At 41.0% G+C, this 27,491-nt stretch overlaps 1 protein-coding gene across 3 annotated transcripts in view; it reads left to right on the top strand.

Annotated features, from left to right (window-relative positions):
* The window catches only part of Pik3c2g (phosphatidylinositol-4-phosphate 3-kinase catalytic subunit type 2 gamma), a 347,375-nt gene that overhangs the window by 315,138 nt on the left and 4,746 nt on the right, over nt 1–27,491 (top strand). For all 3 annotated transcript variants that reach the window (XM_037204039.1, XM_037204040.1, XM_028872205.2), the window contains one exon: nt 19,575–19,700. In XM_037204039.1, the coding sequence (XP_037059934.1) occupies nt 19,575–19,700 (126 nt within the window). The remainder of the gene's footprint in view (nt 1–19,574; nt 19,701–27,491) is intronic.

Here is a 27,491-nt window from a genome sequence, read left to right as displayed (position 1 = left end):
CTATCCAATGACTTTATGTTATCCCGGTATTTCCTGTGTGTGTGTGTGTGTGTGTGTGTGTGTGTGTGTGTGTGTGTTCACATATATGTGTACAATCACATTTGGAGGCCGGAAGTCAGGCATTTTCCTCTTTCATTCCCTACCTTATGTTTTTGAGACAGGGTCTCTCGTTGAATCTGTAACTCACTGCTTGGCTGGGCTGGCAGGCCAGTAAGCTGCAGATAGCTTGCTCTGCCCTTACGGACTCCCCTGTAGAACCAGGATTACAGAATCACGCTGCCATATCCAGCTTTTACCCGGGTGCTTGGGACGTGAACTCGGGTTCTCTCGCTTGAGCATCAGGCCCTTTACCCACTGAGCCATCTTCCCAGCCCTTCCCTGCTCACTCTTGATGCAGTGGTCCTGTTTCAATGCCTGCACATTGAGGAAGTAGGTGGTGATCCCAGTCTTTACAGTCTCCCTTTGTCAGGGGACATTCTTCAACACAGCAACCTTGTCAAGGAATTCTAAGCAAGTTTCCCGTTGTGTTAAAGGTTTATTTGAATGACAGAGCCTCAAGGCCATGATCCAGCTTCAAGGTGAGAAGGAGCGATTTAGACAGAAATGATACAATACATTGAGATTTAAATGTGATGGGACCACAAAGGGAAGGAGAAGCTTTCCTTTGGGGCCTAGAGAAGAGCTTCATTAAGAATTAAAATCAGAGAGATAGAGAGAGAGATTACCTTCATGACAAAGGATGGTACTTGTCTGGGAGGCCAGAGAGCTTTCTGGGTCACAGGACAAGTGAAAAATGATCTGGGTGTAGGCAGAGTAAACAGAAAGGGAAACTAAACATCACCAGCCCCTCCAGCCTTCCCTGAGTCTGGCCAACAGGCTCCACACGTGACACAGCTGTCGGAAACTACTCAGAATGTGCACAAAGCCAGCTCAGTTTTGACTCTATTCCTTGTGCACATAAGTCTTTCAGGGTGGGTTTGCAAGGATCTAAAGAAGCAACCTCCTCACCACATGACATGTGTCTGGTACAGACTACATTTAATAAATATTTATTGGCATAATTTGCAGGAGATGCAACCATCAGAAGATGTAGTATTAGCCAGAGAACCAAGGATGTTTCTTGCTAAATCTGTAGGGGTCACAGCTGGCAATTTTTGAAATATCTGGATACATTTTTTACATTTTAATATATGTTTTACTTTTTAAAATAATTTTCTGAAAATGTACCACCATCAATAGAGTCCTTGCCTAGAATACACAAAGCCCTGGATTCAATCTCCAATACTACTTGAAGCAGTCATGGGGCCACACATCTGAAATCCTAGCAGAGGGGGTCAGAAGTTTAAGGTCATCCCCAGTTATGTAGCACATTTGGGGCCAGCCTGATAGATGGGAAAACTCTGTCTCAAAATGAAATAATTATCCTCCATTGCTTTGAATAAGAAAACTGTTGTAAATCAGAGTAGCAGTTGCTTAAGAAGTGTTTACATTGGGAAATGAGGATTCAGTCAAATATTATTTATGGCTACATGTGTGTCCATGGATCTTGATCATCTCTATCACCATATGACAAAAAGAATAGTAAGAAATATTGTTAAGTCAAAAGAGTTTATATAAATTTGTTACATACTTTTTAGCCTTGAAAATAGTCCCCTTATGAACAACATATTTGTTTCAGTAATGTTGTCATTACTCAAAACAATTTAGACAAAGCCTGTTGAAATTGCTTTCAGATCTGGCATGTAAATCTCACAGTAAGCTGGGTGATATTTTTCAATGGTCATGCCTAATTTTTGATGAAAAACAGTACTAAGTTGGTCACCCATTCCATCCAACTGAGGAATTCCAAAATTACTTTTGACAGTTTCCAAAAATGCATTTTACACTCACGAAGTTGAGCCTACCAGTGAGGCCATTCCAAGCCAGCACAACGGAGGAAGAATGCAAGTGGTTAGAGCAAGGGCTAGAGATGGAGATAAAGCAAGTCATGAAGGGCCAACGGTCATGGAATCCACCAAAGGTTAAAAGGGGCGTGGCTGTGTGTCAGTGCCCTCAGAACATTACTAATATTGTTCCAGTGCTCTCTTTCCATCTACTTCCTGTCTCTTATTCTTTCTTTCTTGTTTGTTTTGCTGTTTTGTTTTGTTTGCTCCGATTTGAGACAGGTTCTCACCATGCATCCTAGGCTGGCCTGGAACTCACTATGTGTCCTCAAGCTAGCAGCAATCCTCCTGCCTTATCCTCTAGGCATCCATCACTGTGATTTTTGGTTTTCTTCTCCCCAGTCTACTGACACTGAGAAAGGTCAGAACTCCAAATTTCAGTTTTATATCTCTACTCTTTTTCTACCTCTACCTTCATAACTTCAAATTCTTCTTGTCTTTTTCTTGCCTCTTTACAACTCCAACTCTTTACTCTCCCTATATCAGAGCTGTGTATACAGTCGGTTAGAATGCTTCTCAAAATTCCATAGGCATTTCAAACTCAATATGCTCCAAATCCAACTTTTGACAGCTACACCCTAAACACGTGTCCCATCTTTCCTAGCACAATTTCACTCTCTGCCTTCAAGTCACACCAGTTGAAGCTTTTAGTCATCCAATTCCACTTCTCTTACAAGCCGCATCTGTCTTATCTGGAAGTTCTGTTTGAAACATAAACCCAGAAGCCCAGAATTTCCCATCCACATTGTTTCAAATCACCATCATTTCCCCACTGAATCACCGCTGTAGCCTCTTATAGTTCTGTTTGCTTCTGCCCCTGTTTCTTTTCATCTCTACTGAATTTAGTAGCCAAAATACTGCTCTGAGGAGAAAACCCAGTTCCTATAATTTCTTTCTTCACAGTCATTTGAAATCTCATCTCACAATGAAATCAAGACACCTAATGACATCTGAAGTTGTGCAAGTCTGGCTCCCCTGACATGCTCAGTCTCAGCTCTACTTCAAGCTCCCTTCATCTATCCCAGCCACAGTGTCTCCTTGCTCTTCCTGGAATATGAAGGAAGAGCTGTCCCAGGACCTTTGTATCCACTGATGGCTCAGTCATACATGTCCGACATATGAATATCATCTCTTCAGTGAGTCCTCTCTCACATGAGAGACTGCACTCAATCCTCTTTTCTTGTCACTTCAACTCTTTCAAATACTTCCTTAAAAGAAAAAATAGCAGATCATTTCTCCTATGGAAAATTGAGGACTGGGATTCTTTTCAAATTCTGAAAGTAGCCACAAAAGTTCTCTGCATTTTGCGACATTGTGTGGTGTGTGTGTGTGTGTGTGTGTGTGTGTGTGTGTTGAGGTGCACATGGGTGTAGGTGTCTATGGAATCCAGAAGCATCTGATGTCCTGGAGCTAATGTTAGAGGAGGCAGTGGATTCACAACATGGGTGCTGAGAACAGAGCTTAGGTCTTATACAGGAGCAGCATACACTCCTACCTGCTGCACCCTCTCTGCTGCCCTCAGAATGCTGTTAAATGATCTCGTCTCCTGCTTATCTGAACATAGGCTGCATTTTAATATGGAGGGCACGAACAACATGTACAAATTCTTAAATTATTTCCTTTGCCTATTTCCAGTTCTAGCTAATTGTTATTTAATTTTAAATCCTTTAATGTGTTCACATACCAAAGTAGTAAGACTCCAGAAGTAGAGATTACTTTTATATTAATATTAAAATGAATTATTATGCCCAAAGTCCTGTTGTATTATATTAAGTTTGATGAAAAGAATTGTTTATCTTATATTAAATCTTTCCTTCCCTCTGATGAGAACACAGGCTCAAACAAAATTGTTGAAACATCCTTCCCCTTTCAGAGAAGCACAACATGAGTTACTGTAGTCATCACAGCTGACAAATGGCTGCAGTTATGTAGAAGCCTGGCTAAGACACCTAACCGTATTTCAGTTTGTGTGACAAAGAAACTTTTAACATCATTTAGATTTGAAATATTTTGTAATAGTCTGGGGCTTTTTGTAATTAGAAGGTTTCTCCAGTCTTACCCTTCGAGTCCTCTTGTCCTCCCTGTCCTCCCCATCCCCCACGCCCTGCTGCCCCGCCCCCACCCCAGGTCCCTCAACCGCTTATAAAATAATCATTCAGAGGCTTCATATTAATTACCAATTGCATGGCCTATGTCAGGCTTCTTGCTAGCTACCTCTTATAACTTAACCCATTTCTCTTATTCTGTAAGTTGCCATGTGGCTGTGGTATTACCTATTTGCTGGCATCTTGCTGCTCCTTCTGCAGTGGTTGGCATCTGTTTCCAGACTCTGCCTTTCTCTTTCCTGTCTCCCTCCTTGGATTTCCCACTTGCCTCTAAGCTGCCTTGCCATAGGCCAATGCAGCTTTATTTATCAACCAATCCTAGCAACATATATTCACAGCATCGAGAAAGACATTCCGCAGCAGCTTTTCCAGGTTCCTCCTTTTCAATCTTCTTTTCAGCTGTTTCTGCAGTGTTCTGGTGTGCACATCCTCCTGAGCACACAGAATCCCCTCATCTGCATCCCTTCTCCTCTTTCTCCATCTCCCTGTGACACAATTTGAATATCCCCAGGCCCTCAGAGTTACCACTAGAATGAAGTCAGTGGTTCTGAATCTCGCCATTAGGTCTCTCTGTCACATCAAGGCAGGAGTTGTTTAAAATGAGGTGCAGGTAATGTCCTGACACTTGGGAGTTGCCTTGTTGGGAAATGATCTCAGAGGACACAAGACAGGAGGGAACACTTGCTTGTGAAACAAAGATAAGACAGAACCAGCAATCTCAAACAAGCCCAAGTGTATCCCAGTTCACCAAAGACATTCTGATTGGCCGTTTGTGAACCACCACATAGGTGCTGGGAATCAAACTCAGGACCCCTGGAGCAGCAACTAGTTTAGTTAACCACTGAGCCCTCTCTCTAGCCCTTAGCTTCACTCTTCTTTATATGTGAATACTATTTCCCCAGTACCACTTGCTAAAAGAATCTGTCTTTTTGCCTGTATTTTTCAAAGTTTATTATTATTATTTTAAGTTCTGTAGGGTGTGTGTGTGTGTGTGTGTGTGTGTGCGCGCACTTGAGTTCTGGTACCTGCAGGAGCCAAAGAGGGTGTCAGACTACCTGGAGCTGGAGTTCCAGGCAGTTGTGAACCTCCTAACATGGGTCCTGGAAACTAAACAAAGGTCCTCTGGGAGAGCAGCAAGAACTTTTAATTGCCGAGTCATCTCTTCAATATCCAGATTTTCCCTGTATGTTTTAATAGTTTTATCAAGAATCAAACAACATCAATGCTTGTTTTTGTTTTTTATGTTTGTTCCCAGGTATCTATGAAACTTGGTTCTCCATATGTCCTTAAAATTTCCTTTGCATTGCTCTTTCTAAATATTTCTCTTTTCTTACAGATTTAAGTTTGATGAGGCTTATAATGACTCAATAAAGTATGGCTACAGCCTCTGCCTTTAAATGTGATTGTTTCTGATATTCAGGGCCCTGACTGAAGCTAATCTCAATACTAATCTCCTACTTTAATATCTTGTGACTTCAGAGATAATAGAAATTTCCCCTAAATTTAAATCCCTATTTTAATCTTTCTCTGAATTCCATTTACACATTTCTAACTGTCTGATGGACATTTATACTTTGATATCTTTTCATCTGAAAAATTCCAAATTGCTCCTCCACTTTCCACAAAGATAGTTTCTAACTCTGGAGTTATTTATTCCTTAGAGTTTCTGCACCACCCTCACATAAAGACTGATTAAAACTTCACTATAACTTATATTCTATATTTCAAGTCTTTTATTCTTGTATATAATTATCAACAAATCCACTCAATTTCCTTCCATAGCTGTTATTCTCAAAGTTCTATTCGGTATTTTCTATTCATCTGTGGATGATTTGATTGATTGCTATGATATTCCTTCCCTTTTTTTCAGTCTCTCAGACATGTTCAACCTTTTGACACTGTCACATGACATTGTCATCTACAGAGTTCACACTCAAGAATGGTATAATCCAGTTACAAAAGAAAAATCACCAAAATTTTTCTTATAATGTTTAGGTTCACATTCCTGGGGTTCTGCAACCACAGGACACAAACTCTAGATTCTGACCAAATAACACAAGCTATAGAGAAGATAGAATAGAAAAATGTTACCAGATTTATACACAAGGGAAGACTTAAAGGCAATAACTTGCTCCAATTTTAAATTCATTAAACATTCTTAAAGGCATTTAATTTATCACTGTATTTTCAGTGTCCAAACATGTATTTAATAACTCAGTTCCAAGTATTTTAAGAATATCCCCTTTTGTTCAGTACGTTAAAGAACTATTCACTAATAACAAATACTAAAATGTTACATGGGAGCTTGTGTAGACTCTGAGTTAAAACTCGAATCGAAGACTGATGGGTCCTCATTATGACCTAACACCTCAGCTCCTTGCATCCAAGCTCCTCAACCTATTGAGTGCTGAAGTCCTCCTCAGACCTTCTGCACTGTTTCCCTCCAGAAAGACTGTCCTCCTCACATGAGCAGTCTAGAGGTCCTGCTACCTGTCTTGGTCCATCAGAATTCCATCTATTTACATACAGTTTCTGGAAATGAGCATTCCTCAGCAGGCAGCTAACTGGAATGAGTACAAATGAGTAATCAGTGCCTCTCTGCCTCCCGAAGCATGATTGACATGTAGGAGAATGAAATTTCCATGTGGAACTCTAGAAGGTTTCTTCCTGCTCTCTGTAACTATGTTTACTTTGTCTGACTACAAAGAAAAGCTTTTAATCAATGTAATGTGCCAAGAATTCTTAGGTATTTCTAGATATATTTCACCCAAAGACAGTTTTGTGCTGTAGTCACAAAAGTGTAAGTTTAAATTCAGCAAATTTAAGTTTTTGTTCAAGATTTCACAACTAAGATGGAAATTTAAAGCCTTCAAAACTCTGAGCTCTTATTATTTAATCTAGATTTTATGAGTAGTGTTTGGTTATCCAACTAATGCCACTTAGCTTGAAAATAAATCAATAGACGTTATCTGAGTTAAATAACATGGAGAAACTATAAGACTGGAACAGAATATCAATAGTCTATGGGGAAAATATAAATCTAAACACAGGCATCTTTTAATTTCCAGAAGAACAAAAGAAAAATTTGGGTAAAACAGTATTTGAAAATATAATCATGTCTCTGACTCTTGCCTGCTGGTGGAACCCCTTCCCTCTAACTGGGTAGCCTCAGTCAGCCTTGATATGAGGTCTTGTGCCTAGTCTTACTGCATCTTGTTATGCCGTGGTCAGTTGATATCACTGGGAGGCCTGCTCTTTTCTGAGAGGAAATGGAGGAACAGTGGGGAATGGGGAGGGAGCTGGGAGGAGTGGAGTGAGGAGAGGCTGCAGTCAGGATGTACTGTGTGAAAGAAAAATAAATAAAAAGGAAAAGGGAAAATAAAGAAAATATAGTTGCCCAAAATTTTCAAACTTTAGTGAAAGACATAAAATCATAAATGCAAAAACCTCAGTGAATAACAGAAAGGAAAAATTCAAAGAGAATCATATTTTTAAATACTGAAATCTGAATGCAAAAGGACAGAGGGGCTTTTTTAAACAGTGAAAGAAAAGGAACACACTGGGAAAGATGAAGTCGTGTTGGAAAGAACCACTGAAAATCACAGAAGCTGGAACATAACACAGGATCTCCCAAGTGTCCAAGAAAGGAATCTTCAACTTGGGATTTTGTGAGCAAAGATAATGTGTTCAAAGAAGTGGAGAAAGGAATAGTAGTCTGAGGAAGATGAGAGAGGGGGAGGGGAGGGAGAGAAGGAGGGAGGGAGGGAGGGAGGGAGAGAGAGAGAGAGAGAGAGAGAGAGAGAGAGAGAGAGAGAGACCCAAGTAGGCAAACTCCACAAACTAGAAAGCTACAGTTTTATGTCTTTCAAGTTTTCTAAGGCTTGAAATAGTTTATCTTTTCTAACACAGGTACTAGAACTGTCATTTTTCCTTGAGTACCCCTTTAGTTATAGCCTCCAATATAGCATCCATGTTGGATGTTGTTTTTCATTCTTTCAGTTTTAAATTACTCTAATTACTTTTCTGATTCCATCTTTGTGGATTATTTGGACATCTGCTGTTTTTTCCAACTATTTGGGAAACTGTCAGAGACAGGGCTGTCTTTAATATCTACTTTAATTCCATTTGGTCCCAAGTCAGAGAAAACTGAGGAACATGGGGAGGAAAGAGGACCACCCCTCTTCCAGAGATTGGTTGGAAATCAAAACTCAATACAACTTAAAAAGTCAAATTTGCTTGCAGAGATGGTGGTTGTTTCTAAGGACATCTTAAATAAGAATGTTATAAACAACAAACTAGGGCCTAGCCATATAGGTCAGCATGTGCTGAGGTTAGTAGAGTGTTTACTTAGAACAATACATAGTGACACACTCTTATGTAGTGGTACACTCTTACAGGGTAGTACACTCTTACAGGAGAGTACACTCTTACAGGGTAGAACACTCTTACAGGGTGGTACACACTCTTACAGGGTGGTATACACTTACAGAGTAGAACACTCTTACAGAGTAGTACACTCTTACAGGGTAGTACACTCTTACAGGGTGGTACTCTTACAGGGTGGTACACTCTTACAGGGTAGTACACTCTTACAGGGTGGTACTCTTACAGGGTAGTACACACTTGCAGGGTGGTACACACTCTTACTGGGTAGTACACTCTTACAGGGTAGTACACTCTTACAGGGTAGTACACTCTTACAGGGTGGTACACTCTTACAGGGTGGTACACTCTTACAGGGTGGTACACTCTTACAGGGTAGTACACTCTTACAGGGTGGTACACACTCTTACAGGGTAGTACACTCTTACAGGGTGGTACACTCTTATAGGGTAGTACACTCTTACAGGGTGGTACACACTTACAGAGTAGTACACTCTTACAGGGTAGTACACTCTTACAGGGTGGTACACACTTACAAAGTAGTACACTCTTACAGGGTGGTACACTCTTACAGGGTGGTACACTCTTACAGGGTGGTACACTCTTACAGGGTGGTACACTCTTACATGGTGGTACACACTATTACAAGGTGGTACACTCTTACAGGGTGGTACACTCTTACAGGGTGGTACACTCTTACAGGGTGGTATACTCTCTCTTACACAGGGGTACACTCTTATAATCCTGGCACAAGGGAGAGAGAAGGGAGATCAGAAGTTAACTCAAGGACATATTGCACATGATCCAAATCTTTTTAGATTGAGAGAACCCAGCACAGCATGTCAAATGTTCAAGTGACTGTAAAGAACGTGTACAGCCACTGCTTGGTGAGGAGTCTGGTCAATGTCAGTTAGGTCATGTTGGTTAATTACTACATTTCTCAAGTCTTAGACCATCTTAGTGATTTTGTGTATATTAGTTCTATGAATTATTAAGAGGTGGGTGTTAAAATTTACAAATATAATTATGGACACACATAATCCTTCATGCACATTTGAATTACATCCTCTAGGTTCCTGCCATTTCTCATCGTTCCCCACAGTACTTTCCACTCTCATCTGTGGAACTGCAATATAGAAAGGCCAGTTTTCTCCTGATTGATACTAATATCTTCTCTATCCTTTCATTTTTCTCTGTATCAAATTCATCTTGGCTTTTCTTGTTTTGCTTCGTTGTTTTGTAGGGAGAATCTCACTATGTAGACTGGGCTGGTGGTCACATGGGCACACAGGTGTGGGCACATGTAGAGGCCAAGAGTTGGTGTTTGGTGTTTTCCTCTGGTGCTCTCCACCTTTTTTGAGACAGAGCCTCACTGAACTTGGGGCTTGCCCCTTCAGCTAAACTGGCTGGCCGATGATCCCCTTGATTCATTGGTCTCCACCCTCCACAGTGATGGGCTTGCAGGGGTGAACCACCACACCCTGATTTTTATGTAAAAGGTAAGATCTGAACTCAGGTCCTCATGCTTGGGCAGTACACACTTGACCCCCTGAGCCACCACCCCAGCACGCAGTCTTTAGCTTTATTAGATATGGTTTATGGTTTCATACCTCATAACTCAGTCCTGATTATTAATTCTAACATGTTTGTCACACAGTTGGGCTATTGACACATACGCATTACATACTGATGTATTTATTTCAATCGTGGAAACAAGACACTAAGAATAGGATGTGTGAGCTTCTGAGGTACATAGGCAGACAACTCTGTGGATGCCCGAAAGTACTCACTTTGCCCTTTCCAGTCTGGTTTCTCCCTACACTGACAACTATAGAGCAGAACACATCTAACCTTTCAATACTTGCTCTTTTGAATAACTTCTCAATTTAGCATCGCATGTCATCTCCGACTTGTGCCCTGTCCTTAGGACCTGGTAATAGAAGTCAAGAGCCCAAAGATTCGGAATCACTTGGGCAGTTCAATAATTTGAAAACAAGAGTTTAATTACAAGCTAACCCATAAACAGCTCATCAACCTTTGCTATTGAATAGATTCTAAAAAGTAATGAAGTTTAAAATTTCACTTCTTCCATATTATTAAAACTAAGGAGCAGCAAACCTTGATGAGTTCCACACAACGCTTCAGTGATGTAGTCTGTGGCTGTGATTAGAACTCTGGGTCTTCAGAAGCAATTTGATTGATAAGTATTGGTTTAAAAAAGGTGCTTAATCTATCAGAATGAGACTTCTGTGAGCTGTTAAAGATGTTAAGTTAAAGGTACAATATTTTTTAAAATGCAATCATTCCTTGGTTGTAGGAACCCCCTGAAAATCCTAATTCCCTTATATTAAATGACATAATTTTGCAGGTAACCCACACAGAAATGGCATATTCATAAACCATTCTCTATTTAAAATGCTGACTATAGTAAGTCTATAGAAATAGCTTACTATACATTATTAGGCAATAATCATGAGTAAAAACGTAGCATAGACACAATTTAAAAGTTATTTTTTATCTGTAGTCAGTTTCATCCAAACTGCAACCACAGGACCCACACACAGATGTAGAAGACTGACTGACGACTGACTCTGTGTGTATGTGTGAGTGTTGCATGCATGTGTGCACGCACGCGAGCTGCTGAAGTGATCATATCAGTGATTGCTTGTGTCTTTGAAGACACTGGAGAGATGACTGTGCAGTTAAGAGCATGGCACTTACCGCTCTTGCAAAAGACCAGACTTTGTTTCCCATAAGCCACTTTGGGTGACTCACAACTGCCTGTAACTCCAGCTGCAGGAATCCTCTGGCCACCACACGCACATATCCACATACAGGCACACACATACTTGTTATTTTAAAATGATAATAAATAATTATTTTTTAAAAGAAAAATAACAAAGTATGCTGGTGTTTTGACTCTGTTTTACCATAAACCACACAAAATGTTAAGTATATGATAGTTAGATTTTTTTAAAACTATTTTTAAAAATAAGTCTTGAAAAGCATCTACTAATAATATGAGTCTGTGAAAGGCTTAAATTAGTGTGAAATGAAACAGAGATCATCCTGATTTAATTCATGAAAACCTGAAATCATTCCATTCATGTTGACCAACACTCGCAGGTTAGAAAGATGGTTATATATTTAAGTAAAGAGGAAAGGAGTCCCAAGCACGTCTGTCTTACACTTCTGCTGTTGTGTGTTGCACACCAGCTAGTCTGATGACTGGCTTGGACACAGACATTATGATTTGTCAGGCATGTAGACAGGTGAGAAGATGTTTTTATCACATTCTTTTGTTTCTGGCATCTATCTCAGGCTTTAAAAAATCCTATCGTATTTTAATCACGGTCAGTTGATTTCCACTGAAGCTTGTTTTATCCGATGATTGGAGGCATTTAAGTTAAAAATGATGAAAAATTCTCATAAATTATTCATTGGAAAGATAATAATGGATTAAATACAATTAAGTTTTGGATTAACGTAATGAAGGCTCCAAAGTGTCTGATGACTTTAAGGCATCTGCAACCTCGTCACTCTTCCTCTATAACTCAATCTAGAAGCACTCTGAATGATTTTACTTCCTCCATGAAGGCTCATTTATATGAGGCTGTGGTTAGACACAGGTTCCATAGAAAAACCTCCAATGAAGTAAACAATACCAACTTTTGCGTTAATTTAAGAAAGTGGTCCAGGACCAGCAAGGTGGCTCAGTGAGTAAAGGCACTTTCTGCTAAGACCCCCCACCCGAGTTTGATCCCCAGGACCTGTATGATAGAAGGAGAGAACTGACTCCTTTAGGTTATCGTCTGACCTCCACACGTGTGCCATGGCATGCAGGGACACATACATGCACACACATAGATGTGATAAAATTATAAAGTGAATGTTTCAATCATAGTAAATGTTATAGAAAAGCTAAGGAACTATTTTCAGAATGTGTGGAAAATAAAGATCTTACTCGCATTCATGACCCTGATAAAAATACTTAGGGGCCAATGGCATATTCTGCCATGTTAGGTAATGTTATTTATTTTATAAACAACTTAAATTGTGGAGATTTGTCCTTGTTGTTTTGTCTTCTTTTTGCCAACATGTCTCTTTATTCTCCCACTTTAGATAATTAACTGTTTTTCTAGACACTTTTACTTCTTGTGATCAAGAACAACAGTATTAGTAACATGGAAAGCCATTTGAAATACTCCCTGCAATCCAGAGCAAGAAGTAAAGGCAGAAAATAAGTATATTCAATTATTCATGCAAGTAAAATGAGATCAGTTAGACATCAGCATTGTGAACAAAGACTAATACGCATGCACATCTTTTAAATTCAGCTGCATCGCCTATACTTCATTCTTGAGTTAAGGAAGAAATCATCCCACTAGTAAATTCTAAGGTCATCTGAAACCCTTCATTCTATTCTTGTAGACTAATGGGAAACTTTTAAAAAATTACTTATGAAGGGTGTAAAGGGGTGTGCACATGTGTGTGATGGTGTGTACACCCATGCATGCATGTGTGGAGGTCAGAGGTCAACATCAAATATCTTCTTCTCCAATCTTAGTTTTTGAGACAGAGTCTCTCCTTGAACTTGGAGCTCATTAATTAGCTTCCTGGCTAGCCGATCCCACCACCCTCCAGAGTCCATCTCCTAGCATTGAGGTCACAGGCATGTGTCACAATGCCAAGTTTATTATGTAGGGTCTAGGCATCTATACTCAGGTCCATATACTTGCCAATAAGCACTTTACCCATATTGCCAGCCTCCTAAGATTATTTTTTAAATGATTCATCAGGTATCACTAAAATGCTTTCAACACCTGCTTATATTAAATTTATGGAATATATAATATTTTCCAAATACTATAAGTGAAGTATTTCTTTTTATTATTTTTTTTACTTTATTATTGCAAGGCAGTCTCATGTAGCTTAAGCTAATCTCAATCTCAAGATCCTCCTGCCTCTAACTCCCCAGTGCAGAAGTTACAGATATGTACCATCACACCTAATTCATAGAAGCAGTGATTTTTAAAACATTGAAGCTTTACCAACAGGACTACAGATGCATATTGAACAAAACAGTAGCAGACATGTTTGGGACATTGATCTCATTTGTGGAGAATAGTTAGTGTTTATGTGAGTTCTCCCTCTGCCTTCAAATAGGGGTCTCTGTAAGGTGTCTGCCCAGTTAAATGTGAGTACTACAGTCAACATCATGAGAATAAAGGAGCATGTTTGTTTCTTTCTGATTCATCCTTCTACTCCACACAAGAGACACAAAGTGGAATTTGTAGAAGACTAAAAGAAGGTACAAGAATATCCCACAGCATACCTTTCATTCAATTCCCCATCTAGATGACCATGCGTTTGCTTTTAAGGCTATGAGAAACACTGTGGCCAAAATCAACCTGGGATTTATCTCGATTTGAAATTTATAGCCCATCACAGTGGGAAGCCAGGACAGAAACTCAAGGAAGGAACTCAAATCAGAAATTGAAACAGAGCACTTTTCAAGGCTAGCCTGGTCTACAGAGTGAGTTCCAGGACAGCCAGGGCTACATAGTGAAACCCTGTTTTGAAACAGAGAGAGACAAAGACAGAGACAGAGAGACAGACAGAGAGACAGCGAGACAGAGAGAGAGGAACAGAGCACATGAAGCAACATAGCTTATTAACTCTCTGTGGTATGCTCAGTTTGCATTTTTATGTGACCCAGGACCACCTACCTGCCTAGGAGTAGAGCTGCCCCCAGTGCCTGGGCCCACCCACATCAACCATTAATGGTGAAAATGTTCCCAAAGACTTATTACAGGCTTGATAAGCAAACCTAGCAAACTGCCATGGACATATCTCTGAAAAGACAATGACCCTCAAGACCTCCAAGCAGATCCTCAGGAGGGATCTGAGAAGAAGGTATTTTTAGCATGAAAATGATAGCTCCATTCACATCGTTCCCCTGAAGATCCTACAGTGCTTCAAGACACAGGTTTCAGCTAATGCTGAAGTAACTCTATGAGTTACTTTCCTGAAAAAGAATGTGACTCACTTACTATCGGTGAAGTCACTTGTAGCCATGGGGTACAAGTTTATAGTCCTGAAGTAGTGAGCTACACTGTACAGCCTAAGTGTAGAGTAGGCAATACCATCTGGTTGTGTGTAAGTTCTCACTGTGAAGACTTCACACAGTGCTAGGATCACCTGGAAGGTTCATGTCTCAGAATGCATCCTCACACGTGTCTGCCTTTGATGCTGCTGCCTCCCAAGCAGTGTTAGGAGAATGTTGGAGTCAAAAAGACATGTCTATATAGAAATAAAGGTAAAGAGAAGCCAAATTTTAAGTAAAAATTTTAAGCTTTTCATTTGAGATTAGACGAATACACAGATGGAGTTAGGTTAAATGTCTCCATCAGTTTTCCATTGCTATGGCAAAATGCCTGGTATGGCATGGGTTTATTTGGGCCCAGGGTCTGAGGGGAGTTCAATTTGTGGTCAGCTGGCTTCTCTGTGCCTGGGCTATGAGGAGGCAGAGCTTCCTGGTCAGGAAAGGATAGAGGGTCAAAATCTCAATAAGTAACAGAGGGAGAGCAAATGTAACACTCACAGGCATACCCCCAAGTGACCCACTTTTTCCTGCTAGGCTCCGAGACATGGAAGTTTCCAGCATGTCTCGGAAATAGCACTGTCATGTGGTGAGCAAGCTTTTCATACATGAGCCGTGAGAAGAACACAATAGGATTTGTGAAGAAGTAATTGAACAAAAGCGCAAAGGGAAGGAGAGGTAGTAGAGTGAGAGGGGTCTTCCGGTGGAGAACCTCTGAGCCCCTAAGAAGACGATACACATGGGAAATGCTCTGTTGTTGCTTGTTTGTTTTATGAACGATTTCAAATGAAAGCCTGACTATGTAGAATTTAGAGCTGGGATGAACAACCAAGACTAAGTTGATAAGGCTTCACATTACCTTTTAAGCACTTTCTAAAAATATCAGCCAAAATGCTCAAAGAAAGGAGTCATGCTGCTTCACCACAGTCCACCATGAATAGCAACAGTCTCCCATTGCTCAGGTGGAGTCTGACCTTTCTCCAGGTCTCTGTTCAGTCTTTGCCAAGGTCAAAAGACAATCAGTCAAAAACAACAAAAATAAGAGCCTAAGGTGAGAGGTAGACAAGTCAGAGTTGTATAATGATTTCAAAGAAAGAGTTAATTTGCATAAACATGAGGGCAAAGAGCAAATTGAGAATTGCTGGATGAAGAGACAGCTGGTGATGCCTGTAATAAATTATTTGAGATCCTGAAGGAAGAGGATGCAATGTCAGAAAAAAAAAAGAAAAAAAAAAAAAAAAAAAAGAATGGATGCTGAGAAGACAGCTACACGAGAGGGAAGTTTCTCTACAAGACCAAGAAATCAATGTCTGCACTTAAAGCTGTTAAAGGACAAGGGAAGCCTGCTGCTCACATTTACCACACTCCTGGCTCACACTGAAACCTGCGCTGTTCTATCATTCTGAAAACTCCAGAATTTCCAAGGATCTTCTCAAGGACATTGACTTGGAAATAGAAACCAGAAGCTGGAATAGAAACAAGAAGCACTTGATAGAGGCTACTCCACAAAAGTCTTTTACAGTTTGGTCACTGGAGTTTATTCTTCAGGCAAAGGGGAAGAAACCCTGAACATCTTGAGAAGGAAAGTGATGTCATCAAATCAGTTTGGGAGTGTCAGTAAATAAGCCAGTGAGTGATACATAAAGTGAAGGAAGGAAGCAGGTAAAAGAAGATTTAAAAGAGCTGGGCAGATGGCTCCATCAATGAAGTCCTCACTTTACATGTAAGCATGAGGAGAGGACCTGAGTTTGATCCCCAGTCCCAGGCACGGTGACATACACCTGTGTTCCCAGCTTCCTAGCCAGCTAGCCTAACCATGATGAGTCACAGGATCAGTGCAGATTCTGTCCCCCAAAATCAAGTGTTTAGAGAGCAATAGAGGGGGAAACCAAATGCCCTCCCCTGGCCTTCACCCCATCTCCACCACACACACAAGTGTACATTGCATCAAAAAAGGAAAATACCTCATTGATGTTTAATCTCTTTGATATATTGAAGCTTAAATACTATGACATAAGGTTAATAGCATAGTCCAGGGCAGTTTTAACTTCCAGCTCAGTGGAGTCACCACTGTGTCTTCCAGTAGAAGCATTTCTCCCTTGGAAAACAATCACTAGGCCAACAGAACATAATGTGTGGGAACAATAAATAAAAACGTTACAAGTGGGTCGTTGGTATCATGGTGAGAAGTCCCACTCCTTTTTCACCCCTTGAGCATGAGAACTATGAACCTGGTATGGGAGACCCACAGTTCTATACCCCCTGCTGGAGATACTTTCCCAACTCTGCAAGGCATTATCTCCTAACTGGAGCAGTATCTGAGTCTTCAGAAGGCCATTCAGCCATTCTATAAATGACAAGCATCTCAGGCTATTTAGAAACATGAGAAAAATGAGTGGATTCCATTGTTTCACTTCTTTTGCTGTTGAAGTGAGTCCCTTGATCAGGAATAATGTTGCATGGAAACCATGGTGTTGTATATGAATCCTTACCATTCTATCTGTACCAATATGAAGGGAACATTGCCCTCCCATTAGTGGAAGTGGTCCAATGCAATATCTCTGCTACCAGGTAGCTGCTTGCCTTAGGGAATGGTGCTTTTTTCAGGGTTCAATATCCTTCTCTCTTCTTGGCACATTGGTCACACTGCCATGAGCATAACCTGGTATTAATGTGAGGCTTTTCCTAGGAAGACACAAAACACATGTCTACTCATCCCAGACACTCCAAAGTAAAGGTTGCACCAAAGTCCAACTTGGTACACTGGTGAGTTTTTACTGGGGTTACTTGCAGAAGCATGGATGGCTCAGATGCAACGGCATCACTAAAAATCTTCCCCACAACATGGGTAAAGACTCATGAAAGTCATGTCACTGGAGTTCTCTGTGTCACTTGTAGGTGGCTCTGCAGGTCCAAGAACCTCTTGTCAACTACCTTGGTTAAAGTCTCCTTCCCCCACAGTTGTTTATTGCTTTTATAACAGTAGGGAGGAGCCTCATGAATCTTGAAGCTTTCCCACACATGTGAAGTTTACTTCCTGGGCCTCAGGAACCTGGTGGCCTCCTTCCTTGATGGAATGTTACAGTTCTGAGTAAATTACTATGCTTGGTGAATGGAATCTTTGTTGCTGAGCCCTTAAAAATGGTCATCACATCCACCATGCTTACCTTCATCATGGGCCCATGGTGGTCGGTATAAATGGATTGGGCCATCATTATGCACTTGATTGTTAATCTCCTACTCTGATGACATCATTCTCAGATGATAATTTCCACAGACCACAAATACATCCATGGCCTTTTCCCGTCTTCACAAACCTCTTCCCCAAATTCCCTTTCGCCAAGTTTGCAATCGCGTTCTTTCCAAGTTCCTGACCATGCAGCCGAGCCGCTGGCTTCAGCCCATGAGCTGGTACAGAAACACATCTGGCCATTTCTCCTTCCAAACAAAGTAAACAAGCAGGTGCTCCTGCTGGAAGTTCTGCCCACTGGGAGGATTTGCTTTCACAGCTGTTCTTCAGAATCATTCCAGAACTGCCTTCAAGGCTAGAGCTGTGAGCATCCAGGTGGCACCTACCATTATAGAGAGCTTTATCCGTAGACCAGGTCTTGGTCTTCTCTTCCTTTGCTAATCGGTCATATGAAATTTGGGGGTAGAGATGGGACTCAGTGGCAGATCACATACTGCACATACAGGTCTTAAGGGCAATCCCCAACAGCAATAAAAACTCAGCAGGAACTCTCCTGCTGCCTGCTGCAGTTGATGAAGTCTGGGTCTAGGCAAAGGTCAGGGTAGCAGAGTTCAGTACTTTGAACATTTGGACCAATTCATATAACTACCTGGGCCACCAAGAATGTGTAAACAACATTGTATTTTAGAGCATTAAATAATATTTGTTGAACATTATGTTTCAGTAAATAATCATAATAAATAATAATAATAAACCCTCAAACCCTCATATTTAATTTTTAAACCATCTTTCAATTTAAATCATAAGAATACTTCTCACTGAGTTCTTTACTAAAAGTCCATCTCACCATAATCACAATGATAGGATCCATTTACTTCCAGTCATTTTGTTTTTGAAGATGGTGGATTCACTCTACAAATGATAAATAAATAAATAATAATATATAAAAAATAAAAATAATAATTAATAGACTTGAAGAAAAGACAAATGTTGCCAAACAATCTGTAGGTGCTGGTCACACTTTTCTGAAAAGGACTGACAGTCCGGCGAACAGTTTCCATGCACTGATCGCCGTTCTCGATGGTATGGGAACTTAAAAAGTCAACACTGGAGACTGCAGGCGAGAAGGTGACAGGGGGGTCAGAGGGTCACAGTGAAGCATTGCTGTCCAGGCAGCCCTTCAGCAGGTGCTGCTTCACTGAAGACACTGTAATCTAACAAACTTGACAGTCACCTAAGTCATAATTTAATTGTAGCCATTTCAAATCTTGTGGGTGTGCTCCCTTATAGGTCTAATTGCTATGCTGATCAAACTTCATGAGAATGGGATGTCATCATAGATGCATCCAGATCATTAAAGGCTCCCTCTCACTGTATGGGCTAATATGTGTTAAATTTGCTTTTTAAAAGATTTCTAGGTACTGTACATCCTCCCAAGATACTTAATTCCTATCTTCATTTGTGACTAACATTCATCTCTCTGTCAAAAAATGCAAATTTAGATTTCACTCTAAAAAAATAAACTGTAATTGATGGACTTTTGAACTCTGTTCTCTCAATTAACAATTTCAGATAGAAAATACCTTTGACACTGTGGTTGCAATTATTTTTGAACAGTCAAGTATTTTAGTTTTTCTTTCTTTCTTTCTTCCTTCCTTCCTTCCTTTCTTTCTTTCTTTCATTCATTCTTCCCTTCTTTCTTTCTCCTTTTCTTTCTTGTTATTCCTCCTGATGAACCAGAGTAGGGTTCATAACTCCAGATCCCTCCTCTTGTCTGGCCACTTAGTATTCAGGTATTTGTTTTCTTTGATAGCGACACCATTAATATTTATAACCACTTTCCTTTGCAGCATCTCCCAGATGGCTCTGCGCCCAGTGCACATGTTGAAATTTATCTTTTACCACATCCCAGTGAAGTTCGCAGGAGGAAAACAAAGTCCGTTCCAAGATGTACTGACCCCACTTATAATGAAATTGTAAGTATGAGTTATCACCTGGCCAAGTAGTTTGTGTTTTTCTTACCAGGTTTTTGTTTGGTTTTTTTTTTTTTTTTTTTTTTTTTTTTCAGCTTCACAACCAAATATGGAGAATTTTCGGTAATTGGAAGCATTGTTCCATACAGGAATGATTTTGCCCAAAATAGTCCCAGCATTCTGAACAGTGCTCTAGATGCTATGGGAACCGGAAAGTACAGACTCAGCCATCAAAGTTCTGACAGGCCAACCTCCAGAAGGCATGGGAGGCTTGTTTTGCATACTAACACTTTCCCTGACTCCATTGTATTTTCTCTACCAAGTTCATCTTATTCTTTTAAGTCTTATTATGGCGCACTTGATTTTCCTTACCTAATCATTTCATCACAAGCCATTGTGTGAAGAACAGTGAGTCTCATAAAATCTCTTTTGACAGAATGAAAAAGAAAGTAAACATACAGAACACACATCAGAGCTGCAGCGTGCTGCCGACGGCAGATCCACTCTGGGTTCCTCTCTAAAGCCACTCCCGGCATTTGTGCTCTTGGACCTCATCTCTCCTGACCAAGTTGTTTGCCTCTTTGTTCTTGCTTCGTCGTCATCATCGTCGACCACACAGTCTCCTCATAAATCTCTAAAAACAAAAGCATCTTCCCTTGATGTTTCAGCTGTTTGTTTGTTGGGATGGGTCTTACTGTGCAGCCAGGGCTTCACACTAGCAGGCATCCTCCTGCCTCAGCCTATCCGAGTGCTAGGATGACAAAGAGTGTTGGCTCCTATCTCAACCTTTCTGAGCAAAAATGTTCCTTCCCTTGCTACCAGCTGCAAATTCTCCTGCCATTACCTCATACACGCTGTTCCAGGTCCTCGGCTTCCTCTTCACCCTTCAATACTCTGTTGTGTGGCTTCTCACCTTTACTGATAGGGCTCCACTCAAGCTATCAGCAAGCTCCGAAAGGTTAAATCCAATGGGTGCTCAGGCTCTTCTCCCACTGCAGGCGCAAATTGACAGTGAGGTACCTTGCAAACTACTCTTGTGCCTCCACGTTCCACCTTTTCCTAATTCTCTTGTTTTTCTCTGCCCATCGTCTTGTTTTCATTTGTTGCCATTTTTCCTCTTAAAAGTCTGTTTGCTGAAGTTCCACAGTCCACCCTGGCCTGCCTCCCCTTAAAAACAGCCCTTGCTAACCAAAGGTTTTGCATCTGGAAATTCAACTAACCTTTGATGAAAAAGAAAGTCTTAAAACTGTGGGTAGCATCTCCAAGTTCCTTTTCTCTCAGTATGCTCTAAGAATCACAGTAACATGCATGTGTTTCTTGAGGAGTTATGAATGAGTTGTGGATGATTAGAGTACCCAGGGTGAGGTGCACAGGTGTACCTAAACACTGAATATTTTATTCCCTTGACACCTGTAACATGAATTGCTATATGGTCTTAACAACAGACACCCTTTGGTTTGAGCATCCTCGGGAGTTCTGGAGTCAGTCTCCACTGGACACTGAAGGATGGTGACAGAGACTCATAAAGTCTGGATATAGTCATGAGTTTTCTATCACGATCTCAGTATAAGCTATGTATGTATTGATTCCTCCACACCCCAACTTCTCATATGACCCAAGCTGGCCTGGAACTCATTTTGTGGCCAAGGATGACCACGTACCTCTCATCCTCCTGCCTCCACCTCAAGTGCTAGGATTACAGATGTGCAAACCACACCTGATATCTCTCATGGTTTGGTGGTATTGTGGTCCCCAAAATATTGTGCATGCTAATAAACTTATTTGGGGTCAAAGAACAGGACAGCCACAATATTAAACATAGAGGATAGGCAGTGGTAGCACATGCCTTTAATCCTAGCCTTCCAGAGGCAGAAATCCCTCTGGATCTCTGTGAGTTCAAGGTCACATTGGAAACAGCCAGGCATGGTGACACACACCTTTAATCCCAAGAAGTGAGCCTTTAATCCCAGGGAGTGATGGCAGAAGGCAGAAAGATATATAAGGCGTGAAGACCAGAAACTAGCAGCATTTGTCTGGTTAAGCTTTTAGGCTTTGGAGCAGCACAGTTCAGCTGAGAGGCATCCAATCTGAGGAAACAGGATCAGCTGAGGAATTGGCAAGGTGAGGAAGCTGTGGCTTGTTCTGCTTCTCTGATCTTCCAGCGTTCACCCTAGTACCTGGCTCCAGGTTTGCTGTTATTAACAAGACCCTTTAAGATTCCTGCTACATGTCCCCTCGTCCTCATTGCTGGAGCATGACATGTGAAGTTCTCCTGGGCTCTTGGAAGGCAGGCTTGCTTCTTTGCCATCTCAAAAGATGGCTCCTTTGGGGGAGGGTAGGGGGTTAGTTTTTATTCTTTGACAGCCTCAAATATGTATATATTTTATAACTCAGTGTGTCTAATTAGTACACTCTGCATGCACACATGTGTGGGGCTATCCACAGAGTGATCACACCCCTAAAGGGAAATGACTCCCCTATCCCAGCAGCCCCGCAGATGGAGGTGGGGCCACCTGAGCCCCTTCCTTATCAGTGTGAGAGTGTTGACTGGCTTAATTATGTGAAAATTCAAAGAACACCTTCTAATGGCACCTTCTTCTCCCTCACACACATATTCAGCTAAGCACAAAGCTGTGCCTCTTCTGCTAACACTGTCAGACTTGAATCTGGTCTTCTTTTCTTGGTGCAATTCTCTCTGAGGTCCCTGCCTCTCTAGCCATTACAAAGCTGTTCTCCTACTCCTCTGGAGTGTTGATTCTTTGTCTTGAGACAGGATCTCACCATATAACCTCAGCTTGCCTAGAACTGGCTATGTAGACCAGGCTGGCTTTGAACTCACAGAGCTCTACCTGCCTCTGCCTCTAAGTGCTGGGGTTAAACGCATGTACCACCAGGACTGGCTCTGTTAAATAGTTTTATTTAGTCTTTTACATTTCTACCTAGAGTGTTATCTAGACATAGTTATTACTCATCCATTTAAATTATTTGAAGGTTCCTTACTGCCAACTGATGACCAAAATTTTAAATGTGGCATTTGCATCCCTTAAATTTTAACTCAGTAATTTTCTTTGGTTCTCCTGTGGAAGAATAGCACCAAGTGTTCCTTTCTTTTTTAGATTTGTGTGCAGTTAACAGAAATAATTCAGATCTCAATGCCCCTCAAGGTCTTTCCCCTGGTGTAAAAGCTAGCATAACTGTAGTTTGTATGGACACCAGGAAATTGAGGTTGGTATGGTTCAAATAGCTCACTTTAACTTTAGCATCCCCAAAAACCCCTTCTGTGGATGTAGATGTCTAGCTCTGAGCTTTGGTTGAGTCACATACTTGATCCCACAGTCAAGGCACACAAGCAGAGCCATCCAAGGTTTACAAAGACCACCCTACTATAGCCACAATTGTCTGCCTCTGACTGCTACTGGATTTCTATTCCTATGAATTTGTCATTTTAAATGTTACATGAATGGAATTGTACACTTTATAACATTTAAAGTTGGCTTTTGTGTCAGTTACTTTTTCTCATGGCTGTGACAAAATACGTAGAAAAAAAACAGCTCAGGAGAGGCTTTTGTTTGTTGGAGCTCACGATTGTAGGATGCAGTCCATCATTGTTGGAAGACATGACAGCAGGCACTCCAGGCAGACGGTCATGGTGTTGCCCACATTCAGGGTGCATCTTTTTGAAATGCCTTCACTGGCATGTTCAGAGGCTTGTTTCCATGGTGATTCTGAATCCCATCAAGCTGGCAACCAAGATTCACTGTCAAGCCTTTTTTAGTCACTGTAACTCCATACTAATTCACTTAAATAGCTGCATATGGTGCTAATGACCAACTCCAGCCAGTCATCCCACTCTGCCCTTCTCTGCTGCTGTGACCTGTGAATACTGGCACCTCCAGCTCTTACACTACTCTGTACCCTTTAGACCTAGAATGTAAATTTCCTGAGAATAACGGAAATGTCTCCTTTTCCCTCATATATTTAACACTTGGTGACTTGGAAAAGATATGTCTTTAAATAGTTCAGGTAGGTTTATAAGTGATTGTGTGTGTGTGTGTGTGTGTGTGTGTGTGTGTGTGTGTGTGTAAAATGTATATAAAGCATTAGTGTGTATACATGCATGCCTACAAGGGATTCTCTAAATTAGTAGCAATATTTTGATGTCTTATTATTCACAATAATGTCCACTCCACTCATAGCTAAAGATACACATCCAGCAATATGGAATCTATTTTCTTGAATATAAGACACTGGACCTCACTGTTAAGAAACTTTTCAGAGACCCTGTATCAAAGGATAAGAAGGGGACTAGAGAGATTACTGGGTAGTTAAGAGCACCAGCTGTTCTTGCAGAGGACCCATGTGTAGCTGGAGAGTTTCTCTCCAGCTCCCACCAAGCCTCGGCAGTCCTGCAGCCCACTTATAAAATAAAAACACAGATGCTTACATTATTTAAACTGTTTGCCCTAATGGCTCAGGCTTCTTGTTATCTAGTCCCTATATCTTAAATTACCCATTTCTATAAATCTATACCTTGCCACGTGGCTCATTGCTTAGTGGTACTTTACATCCTGCTCTACATCGTGGTGGCTGGCAGCGTCTCTCTCTGCCTCAGCCTTCCACTTCCCAGAATTCTCCTCTCTCCTTGTTCTGACTATACTTCCTGCCTGGCTAATGGCCAATCAGCACTTTATTTATCAATCAATCAGTCATCCACAGCACCCATGTTTGTGTCCCAGCACCAACATGATAGCTCACAACTGTCTGTAACTCCAGCTCCAAGTGATATGACATCCTCTTTTGTCCTCCATGGGCACTGCACACATGTGATACACATATATATTCAGGCAAACACTCATACACATAAAATATTTTTAATCTAAAAAGAAATGGATTAGGTGGATGGTGCCCTAGGGAACAATATCTGAGGTGGTCTTCTGGCTGCCACATAAACAACACACAAACACACACACACACACACACACACACACATACACACACACATACACACACACAAATGTATAGCTGTTGCAATAGAAAGAAAAGAAGGAAGGAAGGAAGGAAGGAAGGAAGGAAGGAAGGAAGGAAGGAAGGAAGGAAGGAAGGGAGGAAGGGAGGGAGGGAGGGAGGAAGGAAAGAAGGAAAGAGTCTCCACCCTGCAATTTAGTGTTTGCAATGTAAGGAAACACTTAATAAAAAGTCACTAGACAGTCAGTATTATTTTAATAAGGTGGAAGTTAATTCATCAAAAGCTCAATGAATTATAAAATCAGCAGTAAGTACACATGCATGAAGCTTATTTTATAATTCTTGCTGTGGACATAAATTTTCTGATGGCTTTGAAATAATCCTAGGTCTTCCTAAATCCATGGCCTGGTGATTCAAAATCACTACAATTCCTTTAGGTAGCTGAAGCCTGCCTAAAGCACAAACAAGCAGTATTTGTATTTTGTACACATTTTAAAGGACAAACAAATAACGTGCATGGAATCCAAACCAGCAGAAATCTGAAGAAATGTGAGCATCAGAGAGTAGATAAAGACTGATCCAGGGACAGTGAGAGGCCAGTTGAATTTAGAGAGCCACAAGACAGAAATAGGTCACAAGATTCTAAGTTTTCTCATGTCATGTTCTTCATCTGTATCAATACAGCAATGCTTATTATAAAAGATACACAAAACGTACATTTAACTTGACATCTGACTTTATCTTCTCTTGCCCTCAACTGCAATATACGATCCAATTTCTATGATAAGGCTCTGCTTTATTTCTGTGCATCTTCAAGGGCACCCTAATAGATGTCCTTAGTAAGAGACCCGGTGCTTATTAAAGAGCTCAGAGGCCGATCGCATGGCACCCATGGGTTTTAAATAGCTCTGCTCTTCCACCTCATCTAAAGCACGGTCATTGCATCAGCCACTCACTACAGCTGGGATTCCTCAAACTGCCAAGGCCTTGCAGCATAATGTGAGGTGAGAGAAAAAGACATTGTTCCCATCTTTGATCTTTGTGTACATCTCTCAGACACATAGAAAGGAGAGAAGATATTGCATATCGACGTCTTACCACAATTTCACTAAAGTAATTCTTCCCTTTTTTTTATTCATATGTCCCTCAGAGGAAGGGCTAGTTCAAGGACTTGGTCCAGTGGCAGAGGCTCCACCCTTCAATGACCAGAGCTGTGCTCCAGGGCCCAGCTTGTCTATTTGACACTTCCCAGTGTGCATCTCAGCAGGCTTTGCCAGCAGTCTCTCTGAATTCCTGTCTTACAGAAATTCCTTGGTGCATCTAGGTCAGAGCAGGCTGCTTAGGGCACCATCCTGACAGCTTTGAGAAACAGAGCTGTGTGTGATTCTAGACCTCACACCATTATTCTGTGTGCTCAGCTACCTCTAACATCTGGTTTAAAACTATCATTGTTAAGGGATTCACGTAATCAGTACTGAAGGTAGACTCTCTACCCTGTAACAGAATTACATGATTATAGTCGATGTGTTCCTACACTGTCCTTTTGGGGGGTATTATACAGAAATTCTAAAGGAAACACTAGAAAGGACAGGACAGGCATGTTACATGCTTTACCTGCCTAAAGCTCTCTTGCAGAGTACCTAACCTAATGAGTGGTGAAGGTACACAGACAATGCTTTAGGTCTAGTCAGCAAGCTGGAGCCATTGTTACCTGTTCGACATCATCATTCTCTGTCTCTACTCTGTCTCCTTTCTATGTGTGTGTGTGTGTCTGTCTGTCTGTCTGTCTGTGTGTATACATGTGTGCTTATGTGCATGCACGTCTCTATGTATGTATATGGAGACCAGAGGTCAGCATTAGGTGTGTCCTTCCTCAGATGCTCTATTTTCATTAGGTTTGTTTGTTTGCTTGCTTGCTTGCTTGTTTGTTTGTTTGTTTGTTTGTTTCTGAGACAAGGTCTCCCAGATGTAAGCTAGGCTGGCTTCAAATTTACAGAGATTCTGCCCTCCTCTGCCTCTGCCTCACATCCAAGTCCTGGGATTGAAAGACATGCACTACTACACCCTGCTACACCTAGTTTTTCTTCCTGTGGGTTCTGAGGCTTAAACTCTGGTCTTTGTTCTTTGCTGATGAGCTATCTCCCCAGCCTCAACTCTTCTGATTTTCACAAGATGATAAAACTTGTTCAGTTATATACTACAAGTTTCAGAGGATTGATCCACTATAAGACAGTACTCCCCTAACTTTGTCACCTACAACACTGTGATCATCTTCACAAGAGGACAAAGGTCACCAAATGACAATGTTTCAGGATACATCTTTTCATTAAATGTCAGGTACCTGTATATGTAAAAGATATTGAAGCCCAGAGGGCACAAAGTTTATTCAGTCTCAGATGTGACTGAACCCAAAACCCAAATCCACTCCACCACAGGATACTGTCTCTCTCACACTTCTCTGTTCTCAGGTGTGCTGAGCTGCCTTTCATGCCTGCCTCCCTGATATTCTTCCCACTAGCACCGGCACACTGATCTCCTTTTTATTACTCTCCCACCACACTCATGAAAATGCTCTTTAGCAATATTTATTAGGCCCTTGTGTCAAATAATGTCCAGTGAATGCCTGTGTATGAGTTAATAGATACTCATTACACTCAAAGCTTTCTATTTGAGGTGCCAATTTCAAGCCCACAAATTCTGTATTTGTCAGAGGAACTGAAGACTTGCCTCATGCTCATAGGTAAAAATGTATGTATATACTATAAAACTTAATTAAAAGAAATATTTATTCTTTATTCCATTTATATCAAGACATACTAAGTCATTTGA

Source organism: Peromyscus leucopus, chromosome 3, assembly GCF_004664715.2.
Source record: "Peromyscus leucopus breed LL Stock chromosome 3, UCI_PerLeu_2.1, whole genome shotgun sequence".
In the NCBI taxonomy this organism is placed as follows: Eukaryota; Metazoa; Chordata; class Mammalia; order Rodentia; family Cricetidae; genus Peromyscus; species Peromyscus leucopus.
Note: the sequence above shows the minus strand (reverse complement) of the source record. Positions and strands in the feature narration are given on the sequence as shown.